Below are 18,208 nucleotides of genomic sequence, written 5' to 3' on the forward strand. Positions count from 1 at the left end.
TCTCTCCAGATGAAAAGTTACGGCTAGATTGTTAGAAGAAAACCAACAGGAGGCAAAGCTATGATGATCATGAAACCACGCTTTAAAGTGAATTTCTTCTTAGCTTGAAAATTTTTCACACACACACACACACACACACACACACACACACAAGCTGAAGGGTGATAGGTTAAGAAAACATATTCCAAGGAAAGGAAAGTAGACAATATTTCCAAAAGAGCTGGCTCCTCCTCAGCTGGCTAATATCTAAGAGTAGTTTTCTGGGGCTCTGGGGAGCCCTGTATCCACAGAACAGACTAGGCTCCCCCAAGGGAATTCCTTTCTGACCTTGGAGTCACCCTCACTTTTTCAAACTTGATTTGTTCATCCTGGGTATCGACCTCTATTGATTTAATTCACCACTCTCTACCACCAAAAGTATCATGTTGACCATCCAGTTCACATTCATTTAACATTCAACAAATGTTTACCTACTAAAGGCCATCTGTATGCCAGGCGCTGTGCTAACCTCCATGGGTAGGGCTGTGTAAGACATGGGTACAATCCTCATGAGTTTACAGTCCAGTAGGGATCAGAGAGGCGATTTTAACCCAGTGGGTAAGTACAGGGAGGAGCTATAAGCTACTCTTGGAGAGGTTTGGGAAGGACCCCAGAGAAGCCACAGCTAAGATGAAACAAGAAAGTGAGTTAGTTAGCCAGACAAGGAGGAGTGTTCAGGTTCGAGAAACAGCATGTGCAGAGGCATGGGGTATTCGGTGTACTAAAAGTAGTTTATTGTGGCTGGTTCATGGTACACAGGGTAAGAGAGGCGAAAAGGGAGAGGAGAGAGAGGGGAAAATAGAGAGGTAAGCAAGGGCAAGATCCTGGCAAGCCCACATGTATGGAGTTTGGGATTCGTCCTATGAGTGAGCTTTCAAGTGGTTTTAAGCAAAGGGGAGGAAGGATAAGATGCACCGGGGGATGGATTAAAGGAACAGATTAAAGTGAAGGCAAGCTTGGAGGCAAACAGCTACAGGAATCCCAGTGAGAGCTGATGGTGGTTGGAACCAGACAACGGGGTGAAGAGAAATGGATCTAGAGACATTTAGGAGGAGAATTGGGAGGGTTTGCTGGTTGGTTGAAATGTGGTAGGTGAAGGGGAAGGAGGAGTCAAATCATGTCCAGGTTTTTTACTTAGGCGACAGCTAGATAATGGTGTCATGCACTGGGGCAGGAAACACAGAACACAATTTGGAAGTGACAGTAAGAGATCAAGCAGGATATGTTGTGCTTGAGACACTCGTAGGGTACCTACATCGATATTTATGCCCCAAGGGTAGTTGTTTATTTAGCTCCAGGGCTTAAAGGGGAGACATCCAGACTCACTTCTGCAGGATTTTGTCTGTCTTATTCACTGAGGAATTCTCAGTGCCTGGCACACCGTAGACATTCAAATATTTGTTGAAAGCATGAATGAATGAATCAGCGCAAGACATATAGATTTGAAAACCATGTTGTGGTTATTAATGGCACTAAAATTCATCTGGATGATGCCACAGTAAGACCCTAGAAGTTGCATGTGAAAGTAATAGACTCTGCTAACATGGCTTTGTGAATTGAGTAAATGAGATCACAAAGGCACTGCTTTTTCAACTAACATATCAGCAGGTGACAAAAAATGTAAATGACCAGCAAAAAAAGTACATTTCTAATAGAGGTCAGGGATCCCAAGGGTCACCCAACCAATCTTTACATTGTCCAAACAAATTCCCCCACTCTCTATCTCTTCAGCAGGCCACTCCTGTCTTTGAACAAACTACGTAAGCTTTCCATAGCATGAGTGTTGACAACAGAACAGCACAAGGTCAAGCGTACCTCAGCAGCCTTCATTGGGTGGAGTTCATCCCCATGGAAGTTAATCTGTAACCCCATATCTTTTCCAGCTTGAAGAATCCTTCTGGTGGAATCAAGATCAAAGACACCCTTCTCACAGAACACATCTATATTGTCAACGTGAATTTGCCCATTTCTGCTGAGTTCCTTCAGCTTTGGCAGGTGGCTATTGATGATGTCATCAGCAGCTTCAGTCGCAGTTTTTCCTCTGAAGGGAGAAAATGAGATTACCATGGACAAATATATATATTTTTTAATGGAGAAGGGGTTTTTGGTGCTTGGAGAGCCTGAGAAACTGTAGGTAGATGACCTCAAGCCTCAGAAAGGTAGAGAAATAGTCAAAGCTGTAACTCAGAACTCTTAACAATTGGAACATGCCCACATAGCCGAGATATTGACAAGACTTCTAGATGCACTGACTCTGAAAACAGAGGCTCAAATGGCTCATCCATTCTGGCACACCAGTACTGCCTTAGAGAATGGCAGCAAGGCCTCTGGCTGAAAAAATAAATCTATTTGTCAAGGACACCTAGTGGGCATCTGGAGGCTTCCCTGACCACCCAACTGTGGGCCCCTTACCTGGACCCCAGCTTTCACCCTGTCTTTTTCTTCTTCTACACTGTTTCTAGAAGCATCTGCCTAAGGCTTCCAGTTTTACCATTTGGAGACATAGGTGAAGAGGATATAGTAGGAGTCCCTGAATTTTCACTAAGATTCTGGGGTAATTATATATTAGAAAGGGCTGGATTTTTTTAAGTCAGAGATACATAGAGCTCTACCACCTGCTGGCTATATAACTTTCTGGACACATTATTTAGATGTCATTTGGCATACTCTGAGCTTCAGGCTTTATCACTGGGGATTATGTAGACCTCAGAGGCTCATTGGCAGATGGAGAAAATGCCTGTGATACTTCAGCCCTGTATCTGGCACATAGAAGAAGCCTCTAATTCAGCAACAACCATTTGAGTGGGTAGATAGGAGATGGACTATGAGGAGTCAGGCACTTACATATGTTGTTTCTAATTCCCAAGACAACCATATAGAATAGGGTGTTATATAGCTGTTTTACAGATGAATAATTCACGTCCAAAAAGTTAAGTGATACCCTCAGAATCACCCAGCTGAAAATAGCTAAGCTAGATTCAAGCCCACGTATTGCTCCAAGGCCTGGCACTTTTCTACTGTGTAACACTGTTTTTCCTATGGAAAAACAAAACAAAACAGAGTATTATACACCTTATTCTCTGTTTGAAAAAGAAATCTGTTTTCTATAGACAAGATGTCCAAAAAGTTTTAGTGCCATTTCAAGCTTTAATTTTTTTTTGTAAGTATAAATACTAAAAACATACAATAAACATAATTGGAAATATTAATGTTTCTTTTCTATTTAATTAGTTTTGTGAATTTTTAATACATTTTAACACTGTTTTAGTTCCTCTGAAGATAAACACAGTATTACCATTAAAATTTTATTTTTCAAAGTTCAGAGAACTAAATAGACTTTTTAAATGTATAAATTATTTTTCAAATAATTTTTGTAAGCCTGTAGCATTTATATATATCTAGGTCATCAAAGCTGAAAGCTGCACTAAGACTTTGGAGAAGCCCTGTGAATTGTCACGTCCTGGGTTTCTTTTGGAACTTTTAGTTTCAGAACTGCGGGCCTTCCAGTCTAGAAATTCCAGGACAAGTAAGATGCAGGTGCAAAAGGGGACAGAATTCTCTACAGTAAAATCATATAGGAGAAACTTTTTAGATAAAGGAGAAAGCTATAAAACACAACAATAAAACAAAAATGGTTGTGTTGTGGTTAAACAAACATGAACAAAAATAAAAACTGTTCTGAGTCCTCCTGACTTTAAGATTTGATCTGTCTCTTACAGGGTGTGACTCTTACTTAATCTCTAATATGCTTTCATGCTAACTGTCATGGGGAAACGATTTAGATTAATATCTGTCATTTTAAAAAGGGACCTATAAGGAGACATTTCTCTTTGTTAACCAAAAGTGTTTTGAACTGCTCCTCCTTTCTTCATCATTAGGGACTTGCAAACTGATGGGTCTGATGGGGATTGCCTTCCTAAAACCGTAAGTGTGTGAGGTGACTGACCATTCGAATCAGAACACCTTTCGAAAGGCCTCTACTGGTCCCTTTGCGAGAACTAAAGTGCTGAGGCACCTCCACCCTCTGGAGAACATAGCCCCCCTCTTAGGCGGCATATGGCCCCTTCTTTGTTCTCAGTGCCCGAGTTAAAAGCCCGGCCCCTCTGCTGAGGTTACTTTGGCACTGAGTGAGCCCCGCAGTAAGTGGCCGAGATGCCGATGTCCAGCTCCCGCCGGGCGCGCTCAATCACACGCAGCATCTTGAGCTCGGTCTCCAGGTTGAGGCCGTATCCGCTCTTGCACTCCACCAGCGTGGTCCCCGCGCTCATCATGCACTGCAGCCGCTGCTGGAGGGAGCTGAACAGCTCCTCCTCCGAGGCTTGGCGCGTGCGCTCCACCGTGAAGTTGATCCCTCCTCCAGCCTGGTGAATATCCATGTACGTGGCTCCTGCCAACTGAACACATGGCTCACCCTTAGACCCCGGCGAATGCGCGGGTACCTACCCGCAGGGGCGATACTCAGAATGATTCACAACCGCTATGCCAGGGTACCAGCCGATCAGAAAAGATGCTGAGGCACCTAGTCCTAAAAACTTCTACTCTACCCGGAAGTGGGGAGTTGGGGTGGGTTGGCGTGGGGCCCAGGAAGGAACTAGGGTGGCAGAAATGGGAGATGTGGTGGGGACTTCAGGTCTCGGAGCAGCGGCAATTTACCAATCACAGAAGTGTTTCAGTATTTTAACAACCCAATCGACCCCAGTGTGTACCAGTTAAGTCTCCCCATGTCCTTCACCACCTGTGAGAAAACAAAGCTTAGGAAATTCGGGAATCCCACTGCACTTATTCAAATCTTCACTAAAGCGGGGAGGGGGTGTTCCTTTTCCCAGTATCTGGCCCCTAGAGTTTGGGGCCTGACAGCTGTCACTCAAGCAAATAAAGAGGCTCTTTCTGGGATCCCGCTGGGCTTTTGTTACTCGGGGCAGCAAGGAGTGTGGTGCAAACACAGTGTGCAGGCTGGGGGTCTCCCTGCCAGAGTTTTTATCTGGGTTCTGCCACGTGAGCTGGTGAACTCAACACCTTTCCTTCTGCTGACCTCACTTTCTGCATCCGCGTAATGAGAGTACTGGACTGCAAATCCCTAAGGTTGCTTTTCTGACTCTGAAAAATCTGATTTAATAAAAAGTCTTAAAAGCAGCTCCAGTGTGTTGAGAAAAGTACACAATATCTGAAGAAATTTTTTTTCTGAAATAACCCAATTTAGCTGTTAGGATATGCACTTTTTAAGAAACAATGTTAAGAAAAGCTATGGAGGAAATTGAAGTGCATATTACTATGTGAAAAGAAGCCAATCTGAAAAGGGCTACATACTATATAATTCCAACTATATGACTTTCTGGAAAACACTAAGCTATGGAAGACACTAAAAAGATCAGCGATTGTCAGGGGTTGGGAAAGAAAGAGAAGGGGAAGGGATGAGACAATACAAATTGGTAATTACAATATGGCCTCAGGGATAGAAAAGACAGTCTGGGGAATATAATCAATAATGTTATAAATATTTTTTAGGGGACCAGATGGACTCATGTCTTGTTAGGGAGACCACTACATAGTCGATGTAGAGGCCTGACCACCGCACTGTAGTTCTGAAACTGATGTTGAATAATATTGTATGTCAACTATAATTATATGTACATATAATCACGGGACGTGGAGTAGAGTATGGGAATGGAGTCAATGGAATTGTAGTAGATAAGCATGATATCAGGGGGTGGGAGGGCAGTGGATGGGGGGAGGGGAGTTGTTTCTGTGTGAAGGGTGAAAAGGATAACTATTGCATTGTTCTGTACACCTGAAACTAACAATAAAAAAAGAAAGAAAGAAAAGGGATGAATAGGCAGAGCACAGAGGATTTTTAGGGCAGTGAAATTACTCTGTATGATACTGCAATGGTGGGTACATGTCCTTATTATACATTCGTCCAAATCCATAGAATGTATAACACCAAGAGTGAATGGTAATGTAACCTTTGACCCTGGGTGATAATGATGTGTCATGTAACAAATGTACCACATCCATTGTAACAAACGTACCACTCTGGTGGGGGTGTTATAAAATAGGGGAGGCTGTGGGGGGGCAGTGGTATACGGGAAATCTCTATAGCTTCTGCTCAGTTTTGCTGTGAACCTAAAACTGCTCTAAAAAATAAAGTCTACTAAAAACAAATAAACAATGTGAAAATGGCTCCAGCCAGCGATTTGAGGGTTGACTATGACTAGTTAATGACTGACATAGACTACATTTTATGTTTCTTAATTAGTCTCATTTTTCTGAAAAAAGCGAATATAAGCCTTATTTATTTTTGTGATTAGTAATATATTTTCCCAAGTTTGACCCCAATGAATGATGATTTTCAAATTATTTCTTGGGGCACCTTCAAAGGCCATCAGTGGTGGCGAGATGGAATGGGGAAAGAGAAAGAGAGGAGAAATTAGTGAACAAGGCAGCTCAGTTCTCTTAAAAGGAGAATTCTACAGCTAAAATGTTTTGAAAACTATTCTACTTTAAATTATTGCTAGCCCTGTGCATATGTAAAGATTTGGGACAGTTATAAATTAATTTTGTTGGAATTTATTTTCCATAGTCCAGGCCAGTAAAAATATTCATTAAAAAGACTTATAGGCATATGTTGCAAAGTCTGACCGCCTACAAATTCTTTAGAAATAAACTCTTCTATGCCTGTGCTTCATTTTTTTTTTTCATGTGGGAGTCAAACTGGCAACCTTGCTGTTAAGAGTGCACACTCCATCTACTGAGCCATCCAGGTGGCAGCTCAGCTCAAGGTGCTGAGTTCAGTCCCAGCCATGGGTGGGCATAGCCCACCATCGAACAGGCAGTCTTGTCATTAGAAGCACGTGCCAGCTGAGCCATCCTGCCACCTGTTGGCAGCTCAGTGGCAGCGAAGCTCAGGCGAAGCTCACTGGCCCATGTGGGAATCTAACCAGCGATCCTGGCCTGTGCTTCATTTTGATTTGCCTTCATTGCAGTTACCTTCATTGCAAACTCGTGAACTCTGTCACCAGCCCATACTGGATGTGTGTGTGCATCCACCAAACCTGTAATCAATAAATCAAATCATTTTTAAAGTTAAGAACTAGAAAGCCCTTAGATAGCAGGCAGACTATACCATCCACTCTTGGGAAAGCATGATGGTAGTCAGGCATCTTGGAGGGGAACAGGGAGAATTTGTCTCTATGGTTCTTCCCTCGACAGAGAGAAAGCAAGAGGCCTCTCTGCACAGTTGGTCCAGAAGGCTCTAATAAAGGATGGTGACTCAACCTGATGAAAATATTCCTTAAAAAAATACAGCTCCTTTTGCCCATTAAGTCTATGTTCACCAAACAAGCTTTTAAAACAGGATGTCAATCTTATTAGTTGAACAAAACCAAGGACTATACCACAAAAGAATAATCTGGGTGTGAAAACAGAACCATACAATTCCTACCTTCAACCCTGGGAAGGAAAAATATGAAATCAGAAAGATGAATATTTCTTCAAGAAAGAAATATACGTAGTTTGATTAAAGAGAAGCTATAAAGCAATCACCTGGAACTTTTGTTTACCCAGGTACAACTCAGTAAAGTGTGTCCTTCTAGAATATTCAAAATACCTAATGGATCGAATGGCTCATTAGTGGTTCTGATTGGAATAAAATCAAAAGACCCTATTCAGATTGCTTTTTAGTATATTCTGCTGTTTCTCATAAGATTTCACCCTGGCTTTGTCTTCTAACTCCCAAAAGCCAGAAGGTAAAAGCTCTGTCAGATATACACAGTACACACTTTAAAAGTAGAAATCTTAGCTTCTATGTTTGCGTAGAACTAAAAAAAGAAAAACTTGTTTCACATCATTACATGAAGCCAGAAAACACTGATAGTAGATAAACTGATTCTGTTGTCAATCACTAAAGACACCAATGAACTTCAGGGAATTCTCTAGGGATTTTTTTTTTTCTTTTTCAACCTAGAGATAGGTCCTTTGTTTCAAACTCTATACTAATTTTGAGCATATTCTGGTGTTAGAGATATCAGCTTGCCCTGTTTGCCTCCACTATGCAACGGATTAATAAAATTCTTCCAAATTTTTTGAATCTAAACACAACACAGCTGGCCTCTCTTCATCATGTGAGTGGAAAGAAGTGGAATGAATGGATGGGTTTGATTCTCAGCTTGCTCCTTACCTGTTTAGCAACCTTGGGTAAGATATTTCACCCCTAAACTTCAGTGTTCTAATCTGTAACATACTGATAATGATACTTATCTTACAGGGCAGTTATAAGGATTCAATAGGAAAACATGTTTGTAAAGCAACTAGACATTTAACAGTAGAAATTCAATAAATGGTAGCTATTATTAAATTTAAATGCCATTGTGACACCACATTTAAAAGAAGCTACTACACTTTCTCTTTGCATCACTAAAACTGCTTTCAGGGTTTTACTGAAAAGAGGTTAATACCTGGCAAGATGCATTTCCCAGAACAGTCAATTCTTTCTTCAAACGTTTCTTCAGAAAACTGTTTTTTAATAGCATCAGCAGGACCAATGGCTTTTATAAACCCATCCCTGAAGAAAAATCAAGAAATAATTATTAAAGTTTGGGAAAATATTGTGAGGAATCTGACTATTGACTTAAAATGTCATTGATGTCTTTTGGTGTCAGTCAACATTTATTGTACAATGGTAGTTTCTTCTATATGAAATTGTCTTTGAAAAAGTGACTCTAGCCATGTGCAAGGCAAAAAGTCAAATCGTGTGTAGCAGAGAATGCTAGTTGTTCCCCAATATCATTGTTCCCCTCTCCCACAGTGCTAGATTCTTACATTTTAGCTGGACCCATGACCACCCAGAATAAAAACTACATTTCTCAGTCTCCCATTACCAGGTATAGCCATATGAGTAAGTTCTAACCAATAGGATTGTTTTTCTTTTCCTATTTCCTACTGGCTGGAATGTAGACACCATAAGGAGACGTGGAGCAGCCATCTTGGATGATGGAGTGACTGGAGAAAGAGGGCTATGCACAGAAGTGCAACAGAGTAGGGGTCTGGCTTCTGGGGACTCCATAGGGTATGGCCATCAGCAAGGCCTGAATTTCTATCACTGCGCAATTCCGTTAATTGATTTTAACACATTTTTTACAGTAACACTGAGAGTGTTTATATTCCTTTGTTTTGTTTTAAAAACAAACACACACAAAGTCCCTAAAAGCTGGACTCTTACACAACCCTAAGCAGCCTCAGATAAGGGGTGAGACCGATCTTGCGCAATCGCAGTGCCATGGGGCTCGCCAATTCAAATCCGCATCCAACACCCACTCCCACTCCAGGCCCTCCCTCCCACACTTTGGCTGTTGTTTTATTCACGTCTAGCAATAAGCTCAGAAGTTGAAATGAAAATGAGTGAAAATGTCCTCTTTTTCCAGCGGCCAAAGCTTAATTTCCTATCACCCCAAACCGTCACCATCTAAATGTCTTCTGTGGTTCTCAAGCTTGAGTGGGTCGAAGAGATATTTTGTAAAAATTTAGGTCTCCGAACTCCACCCACAGAGATGCTGAGTCAAAAGATCTGGGGAGAGGGGGCATGTGTGGGGAGCAGAAATCAGTCTTTAAAAAAAAAATCTCAGGCCATCTGACGCAGGTGGTCCCCTGGCCGCACTTCAAGAAGCACTGGAGAAAACCCCCAGCCCTTCCGATTGTTGGGCAATGATATTTTGTCAGCAGCAGCGGTATCGTGATGCATCCCGCGGGCGTGTGCAGCTTGAGTGCGTTTCTCCACCGAATGACAGCCAGCCCGAAGCAGTCAAACATGTTAGCCGCACACGTGCCCTAAAGGCAGGCCTGCCAATGTCTCCCTGGGTGCGGGAAAGCTTTCACCCGGTTTCCTTCCACAGCGCACAAGTTAGAGAAAGAGCGACAAGCCGGTCCTTGGCTTACGGGTCCTCCCAGCCCACGGCCCGGGGCGCCGGGCAGCTCCCCTGCATCCGCGGCCACTTACGTGCCCACCACCAGGCTGGCGCCCTCCAGCACCGCCAGGCTGCGCAACGCGTCCCGCGCCAGGAAGCGCTCGCCGCGGGTGCAAACCAGCACCACTTGCCGCGCGTTCTCCAGCAGGAGGCGGTGGTCGCCAGCCATGTCGCCGCGCGCCGCGGGTCGCGAGATAGTCTCCGGGTTGGGGCCGCAGGCGGGACGGCGGAGGAGGGTGCAGGCCCTGCAGGGGCGCCACCTCGGGGACGGAAGGGCGGGGCAGGGGCGGGCGCTCGCGGCGGCGGCCTTTCCAAAACCCTGGAGGAATGCGCTCCTCCCCCCAACCATGGCCATGACAATCATAGTACCAACGACGAGAATGTTGATTAGCAATCCATGTTATAATGGAATCTCCTCTTTTTTGGTCGCCTTGTCACGTTCTGGGTAAATGTGGTAGAGATTTGTAGAAATGTGTCCCTACTTTACAGGTAAGGAAACTGAAGCTCTGTCACCCGCAGAGGTAAAGGTGTGCTGAGACGATCATGTGGCCCAGGCGGAAGGGCCTCCGATGGAGGAAGAGTGGGGGGAAACCTGGTAGAGGCAAGTGAGGGAATCTGGGACAGAGCCTCGGAGGGGACCCAGTGAGGAGCAACTGCCCAGGGACGCGGTGAGCCGCCTGCTGGAGGAATCTGCGGAAGAGAGGAGGCGGAGGCGGTGGGGGAGTTGGGTCCGCGCGGCCGCGAAGCAGAGTGGCGGGTGCCGAGCCCTTTTCGGTTGGCCAGCTCCGCTCCGGGACCCCCTACCAGACGGTCCCCGAGATGAAGGGGGATCGGGGTGGGGGATGATAGAGCCGAGACTAGAGAATCGATCGGCCCCTCCGCCTATCTTTCCCCAAACGTCTGTCCTGAAGGATTGATTAAAACGGCTCCTAGATCCAAACTCGTTGAGGTAAAACTGGTTCCAGCTCTAGGTTTCCCACGCCCCCTACTGTATCTGGTGGGGCCTACCCTCAATTTGCATCCAAGGTAGGAGACAGAATCAAGTTTGTTTAAGGAAGATGGTCTGTAATTCTCACCTACATCTCTTCCCGCTTATCAATTGCTGTGAAAACTGGCTGGCGCCCCAGGTTTTATTTGGAGAGGCTTAATTATTTTATTTTGTTTATATACGTTTAGTAGAAGCTTTGTATTAGGCCTGTGGAACATACAGACAGGAAAGGGCATTTTCCCTGCCCAGCACAGACCTCAATCAAAAGGGAGACACTTTATGGATATGAATAACACACCATAAAAAACAGGCTGAGGCCTGTAAAACCATAAAATAAAAGTAAGTCAATTTAAAGTCATTTTAAAGCCATTTAAAAACAAAGAACAGAAAGCAAGAATTCCTTTAGATAAACACAAATAAAAATATATTTTAGCTTCATATTGTGGTTATAAAAGAGAGAAAGAGACAAGTCAGGTAGGAAAAAGAGGAAAGAAAAATATTGGAAAAGAATTTAATAGACAATGTAAGTAAAAGATACCCAAAAGAAAAAAAAAATCCATAGATTACTCATAGCTCAGATACAAAATCACAAACAGATGTGTACATAGCTATACACAGTTTTAAAAAGAAAGGTATAATATGTAGAGAGATATAATATAGAGAGAAGTAGAAATAGTGGAAAATAGAAACAAAGTCATTAATTCATAAATACTAAAATTTTATATTATAAAATTTCTACTAAAGACTGTTAGATTTTGCAATTATAAGTATATTTGCAGATTATGCAATTATAAAGGTTGGTGTGAAATGATAGGAAAATAGAAGGCTTTGGGGTTCAGTAAACTTGTCTGAATACCATTTCTGTTATTTATGAGATATTTGACCTTGGGAAATTAATTTCTCTGAGGCTCAGTTTTCTCATCCATATCATGGGGATAATTGTTTTCTACCTTATGGGCTTGTTTGAGCTTTAAGATGAAATGTAAATCACTTAGCCCAGTGCCTAGCTCTAAATAAATCATGGCTATTATTATTATTATTATTACTATTAGTTTATTGTAATCCTGCAATTTGTCTTGCTGGTCAATTAAGTTAAAGATTAGATTTCAGCCAATAGTTCTAGGTTTCCTCCTGACTTCACAGAATATGCCATGTACTTAAAGCTAAGAAGTTCTTGGCAAGTCTAAAAGAAATTGTACTTTTATAATTTGGGGATTTATATCTGTGGGTGAACTGAATGCCTTCATTTATAGTCTAGGTAAGCAACATTGCCTGGAAAGTGCCTGCAAACAAGAGATTTGCAGAAGCAAGAAGGGTGAGAGTGGACTTCTTTCCTCCTTGGTCACTGTTAATTAATTAGAGGGGTGAGGATAACACATTTTTCTTTAGTAATAACCAACATCCCTATAGCTCTTCTTAATTTACAAAGTACTTTTCACATCATCTGCTTGCATTGGCGAACTTCTTTTCCCCTACTCTGTCTTCCACTTGATGTCCAGTTTTTATTTATTTCTTTTTAAGTTTGCAAAAGGGGCGGTCAGAAATGTCAACAGAAAAGTCCACACAAAATCGCTAGCTTGACGCCAGCAGTGCCGTAAAGGTCAAGCTGAAGGTAATTTCCTCATCATTATGCTCTGCTTCTGACCTATCAAAAAGGCAGTCATCGGGCAGGCCAAGGACCTAGGGGTTCCTGGCTCTCAGGTAAACAAAAAAACTGCTAGCTCTGGTCTCTACACACCATCCAAGGACATGGTTCACAGCCCTTTCTCCTCGTCTTTGTCCAAGTGGGTGGGAAGGAAGTGGGAAAACATTGAAAGGCATTGGGTCTGAGAGAATCTGTCTAAAGCCTCATTTGCATATGAGAGATAAAGCTCTTTATTGTGTTGAGAGAATCTGGAAATCCATTTTCATTGAGTTTGTAGAGAGAGTTGTTGAGAAATTCAAACACAAACTTCTTTCAATAATATCTGGTAGATATTGTTAATTTTCTTTAGAGTTGGTATAGGGCTTTAGGTTTGGGCGTTATAAAACCCCCTTCCTTTCTCCACTTCCGCAAAGCTTGGGATCTTAAGAAGCTGCACTACGGTGGGTTAGGTTCCCCAAATTTGCACTGACATTGCTGGTAGATTCCTCTCAAATGACTTGGTCTCAAAAACTTTAATTCAGGGTTTCTTATGAAAGCTAGCTGTCAGTTACCCCTCTTATTTTCAAATGCTGGTAGTTATTCATAACACAAAGTGGTCTAGAAAGAGGGCAGATCTGGATGTGTACTTTGAGGAAATTACAAGCAGTTATTTAATTATTTCCTTATCACCCTACTGTGAGTAGGCACTTCGCTCATATTATCCGTGTTTGAAAATTGCAACAAGCCTGTAAGAAAGGTATTAGTATCCATACTTGGTAGAAGACCCTAAGGTACACTGAATTTAATTGGATAGGCCTAAAAGAAAGAGCTGATAAGAGTCAGAGGCAGAAGTCAAACCTGCCTGCCCCCAAAAGCCAGGGTCTTTCCACAATGCCTTCTTGCTACCTCTTTGATGACACAAATCAAAGGGCCTGACCCACTGACCACAGATAACTGCATAATGTTAGAGGAATGCAAAATTTAAATGCATCAATCAGCATGGTGTTCACTTGGAAGAACAGTATATTTTATACCCATGTCCCTTAGATATCTAGTATTATAGATATCCCAAATTTAACATGTTCCAAACTGAAGCTTTGAGCTTCCCAACTGCTCCTTCCCCCACTGCCTTCTCTGTCTCCGCTGATGGCAACTCTATCCTTTCTTTCCTGAGCTCTTTATCTCATACTGCACATCCAAACCATCAGTCAATTCTTGTCAGTCAATGTATACTTTCCAAATATATCTGAAATCTGACCACCTCTCACCACTGCACTACTACCCCGAGACCCCATTATCTCTCACCTCCTGATGGCTGTACTTTTCCAAAAGGTTCTCCTTATTGGACCCTCATCTCCTTCCATAGTCTCTTCTCAGCTCAGCAGTCCGAGTGATTTATTTCATGATTCCCATTCCACTGAGCAAATGACCTCTAGGGCCCTTGTTATCTCTGACCTCATCTGTCACTCTTCCCTTCATTCCCTGTGCTTAAGTGCCACTAGTGTCCTTGCTGTTCCTCAAACACAGCAGGTACCTTCCCTCCTTAGAATGCTTTCTCCATGGGTTACACCTACATGGCACTTAGCATGTACCTGATGCTGTCCAAAGGGCGGGCCATGATGTTAACTCAATCCCATCAGGCAGGCGCTATTCTTATTCTCCTTTTAGAAAGATGGGGAAATGGAAGTGTGAGGATTAAAAAGCATAATGATAGTCCATGCTCTTAACCACTAGCCTACGTCATGTTGAAAAATGATGGCTTGCAATCACCTACCACCATTTTCAAATCCCTGATTTTCCTGAGCTCTTGACGTTTTTCATGTCAGAAGTTGGATTTGAACATGTAGGTTAGATATAAATTTGCAGGCATTTGCTATGCAATCCAACAACATTTTCCCTTTCTTGGTATCAAGCCTTTCCTTAGTCATCATATATACTAGGTTTTAAGTGCATAGCAAAGACATTTACCAGCGTTAACGGTTTTTTTTCCTGGTTGGCACATCATATTGATTCAGTTCAGAGAACTTTGTAATCCCTTCCTAAGAATAGCTGGCTCTCATCTCCTCTGTGTACTCCGCCCACCCTTCATTAATCTGCAGGGGGGTTAATACATACAGAAGTAGAGAAGTATAACAACTTCTAGAGACTATTTATTCCATTCACGTGTCCTGTGAATTACTGGAGAGATTACATAAGAGCAGATATCTGCTATTAACAGTTGGCGTAGAAAAGCAGGAACTTGCAGCTTTTCTATGAGTGAAAAAGGGCCAGGACCCATGATAACGGTGTTTATTGCTGCAGATAGACTTTTAGGATAAAGAAAATGGGAGTGAGGATGGGGAGGGGAGTGAATTCAGATGGACAGAAAGATTGAAGGAACAGAAGTATAACAAGAGAGAGGAGAGCAGAACCTTAGGGGTGGGGACAATTACAAAGCGGAAACTTAAGGAAATCTTCTACAAATCTTTATATAGCAACCCAGCAGATGGTCATCAAGTTTTCATCAGCCTTCTTCTTTCCCACCTGTCAGAATAAACCTAATGCTTGTGAAAAAATCTTCAGTAATCTGAAAAAGTAGAATATCAATGCTGTAGTTTTTTTTTCTCTTTTATAAGCATTAGCATAATTTATTTTCTCTTTTTCATCTTTATTTTTATAATTACTGAGAGTAAAATCACACACTAATGAGATAATATACGTACATGTTTTTGTCCTTTGTGTGTGTGTGAGTGTCTTATTTTTTAATTGTCCTGTCTCCAGCACCTAGACCAGTGACTGGCATATAGTAGGTACTCAATAAATATTTGTTGAATGTTAAATGAGCTTGCTCACACACCTGTAAATGCCATACCAACAGGCTTGTCCACTACGAAGTCTGTGTTCTTAGTTGCCTGCTGCAGTGCTCCTGGGACACTTAGCTCTTAAGCATGGCTCTTTGATACTACTGAGGCATAAATTTAAATGAGCAGGCCGACATCAGATGTTTTGTTTCATTGTTCCTGTGGTGGGCACACCTTTTTATATAAATTCCTGAATATCGTTCTACCCCCCAAAAAATGAAAATACCATTGTTACTTTTTTCATTGTAAAAATGATACAAGGAATGATACAAAAAAGTATAAAAATTCAAGACAAGGATTAGAGTGAGGCAAGTAAGGCACTTGCCTTGCATGCAAAATGTAAGGGAGAGACAAAAAGGAATTGAAATATAATTTTTATTCACTGTTTAAAAAAATAAATGTTAATGCAAAAAACCCCATAATGAATAACATATCAAAATTTTAAATAAAAACAAGATCTGTGGTCTGGGACGAGAGTGTGGCAAGTGAGACACTCACTCTGAGGGCCAAATAAGTGCAGAGTCAGATCCTATCTATATTTAAATTTTTGACATTTCACTTTTTTCTTGCAGTAATTTTGAAAAAAGTTTTTAATTCTATTTATATGCTATTTATGTTGATAACTGAGTTTTTCAGGGCACTTCTTGAATTTTGCAGCTTAGGTGAGTGCTTCACTCACCTATCCCTAATCCCAAACCTGATAAAAATGAAAAGAGAGATTGCTCTAAATCAGAGATAACCATTATTAATGTTTGGTGAACAATTTTTCAAATGCCTCTCTGATTTGGCATGCTTTTCTTTTTTAATTCACACTATTCCCTTTTAAAATATTTTGTTTTTTACTTACATAGTAAACAGCAGTAAATTGTGACAACAGCATAGTTTTAAGGGGCCCCATGGCAATTCATTTTATGGGTATACCATAGTTATATATTTAATCAACTATTTATTAAATAACACTGCAACCAACATTATTGTACATACTTTTTTGTCCACTGATCTGATCATTTTCTTGAGATAAGTTCCTAGAAGTAGAAATGCTGGCTCAAAAACTTTGTGTGTGCTTTTAAATTAACATCCATAAAGCCTATTTGGGGGGTCACTGGCAGTTGAATTTAGTGACTTTATGCAATGCTCACAGAAAAATTTTAAATGTATTTTCTTTTCTTTGGACAGGGCCAGGAGACAAAATGTCACCACATTTTTCACCGATGCCATTGACCCCTGAAGGTAAAGAAGAAATCAATCCATGAGTTCTTGCTTTGTGCCTAGCATAGTCAGTCTCCACAGTAAGTTGGGAGAGTAAGAAAAGGAGAATACTATGCAGTAAACATCAGACATGGTCTCTCTATGTGAAGAGTTTATTAACTACCCACTGAGAAGGTTCTCTTCTACTTTTTAATTCCCAAAAGAAAAATCTTCAAATTAGAGGAGCATTAAACCATCATATTTAGCTTGACTGCTAGAGTCTGTTGACACATAAAACAATTAAAAAAAAATAAGGTTGAACTAATACTTTCTCCACTGATATATTATTTGAATGTTAAATGATATATTATGTATATTATTTAGTTTAGTAATTAATCTGAAATGAAGTTTTAAGGTTTTTAAAAAAATCGATTATTTGTCATAATAAAGGACATGAATAACTAACTACACTTCGTCAGAATCTGTCCTCTCCTGTCCTTTACCGCCCTTTCTCTCCTTATTCTCCCACTTCTTTACAACTATACAAGGAGTTAGTATTTGTCAATGTACAAGAATAACTTTTTTTTCCACTTATAAATTTGACAAAGATTTAAAAATTGGATAACACCAAGAATTTGTTATGGGTAACAGGTTCTCTATAGGAATTGTCTTTAAAGGAAATTTGGCCCTATCAATATTTAGAATTAGAAAGTTTGGCTGCAACTGACAGAAAATATAAAATAACAGTGGCTTAAACATGATAGAAGTTTATTTCTCACTTAGGTAACAAAGTCTGGACATAAGCATTCCAGGGCCTATATGGAGGCTCACATGAGGGGCCCAGGCTTCTTCTAGCTCTTTGCTGGCCTATATTCTTGATCCAAAGTGGCTGCTTCTGCACCAGTGATCACACCCATATTCCTGCCAGCAAGAAGGAGAAAAGGGAGGGGAGAAGCATGTCTCTTCCTTTTAGGACACTACCTAAAGTTGCACTCACCACTTCCCCTGACATCCCCTTGTCCAGAATTTAGCCATATGGCTACATCTAGCTCCACGGGAGGTTGAAAAATACAGTCTTTACTCTGGGTGCCCATATGCCAAGCTAGAATGAAGGGCTGTATTCCTGTAGGAGAAGGGAGAATGGGTACTGGTGGACCACCAGATTTTTAAAAAGCTTTTAAATAAGGTGTTGGAAAATTTCCCAATGTATACTGAAACTGACCTCTGAAGGAAGACAGGCCAAGAGACTGAGGAGAGAAGCTGAGAACGCCAGAATTAAACAAACAGTTTATCAAGGGAAATTAAGGTGTCAGCAAAAAGGTAGATCTCCACACCCAAAAAGGGATGGAGGCTTAATACATACAGCCTCCAGGAACACAGATGGCTTGTAGCTAAGTGACACCTGCTTGTTAAGAGCCATATATTCCAAAGCATTAGACAACTTAATAGGCTTACTTATCTATGTAAGAACACTCCTATCAAATGATAGGGCCCTGAACCATCAGTCACTGAGAGCAACTTGTTTCTTAAGGTGGCCTTGGTCATGTCAATCAGCAGAAATCATTTTGCC

General features: G+C 41.4%; 2 protein-coding genes across 3 annotated transcripts in view; one reads left to right on the forward strand and one right to left on the reverse strand.

The window, feature by feature from the left end:
- Positions 1–149: 149 nt before the first annotated feature.
- Positions 150–10,262, reverse strand: AMDHD1 (amidohydrolase domain containing 1). Of its 2 annotated transcripts, none has more exons than XM_019641670.1 (5): positions 9,257–10,024; positions 8,493–8,599; positions 7,027–7,091; positions 4,156–4,433; positions 150–2,080 (listed from the first exon to the last, which is right to left on the reverse strand). In XM_019641670.1, exons 1-5 carry the CDS (start codon positions 9,313–9,315, stop codon positions 1,759–1,761), a joined length of 831 nt encoding a protein of 276 aa, XP_019497215.1. In that variant the 5' UTR covers positions 9,316–10,024; the 3' UTR covers positions 150–1,758. The 2 variants fall into 2 exon arrangements, with proteins under 2 accessions (XP_019497215.1, XP_019497214.1); XM_019641669.1 differs by lacking the exon at positions 9,257–10,024 and adding an exon at positions 10,031–10,262 and having other exon boundaries at positions 153–2,080.
- Positions 10,263–10,917: 655 nt separating this feature from the next.
- The window catches only part of CCDC38 (coiled-coil domain containing 38), a 36,008-nt gene continuing 28,717 nt past the window's right edge, over positions 10,918–18,208 (forward strand). Inside the window, exons 1-2 of the mRNA XM_019641681.1 lie at positions 10,918–10,947; positions 16,627–16,680. Of these exons, the coding sequence (XP_019497226.1) occupies positions 16,641–16,680 (40 nt within the window). The 5' untranslated portion in view covers positions 10,918–10,947; positions 16,627–16,640. The remainder of the gene's footprint in view (positions 10,948–16,626; positions 16,681–18,208) is intronic.

Source organism: Hipposideros armiger, unplaced genomic scaffold, assembly GCF_001890085.2.
Source record: "Hipposideros armiger isolate ML-2016 unplaced genomic scaffold, ASM189008v1 scaffold_63, whole genome shotgun sequence".
Classification (NCBI taxonomy): Eukaryota; Metazoa; Chordata; class Mammalia; order Chiroptera; family Hipposideridae; genus Hipposideros; species Hipposideros armiger.

Bases quoted from the DNA above. Each gene is read 5' to 3' on its own strand.
- AMDHD1 (XM_019641669.1), bottom strand. From the start codon at position 10,167: ATGGCTGGCGACCACCGCCTCCTGCTGGAGAACGCGCGGCAAGTGGTG. The intron at 8,600-10,030 runs GTAAGTGGCCGC...ATTTTTCTTCAG, and splicing joins GCCAGCCTGGTGGTGGGCAC to GGATGGGTTTATAAAAGCCA. The intron at 2,081-4,155 runs GTAACCTCAGCA...TTCTCCCTTCAG, and splicing joins GGGGCTCACTCAGTGCCAAA to AGGAAAAACTGCGACTGAAG.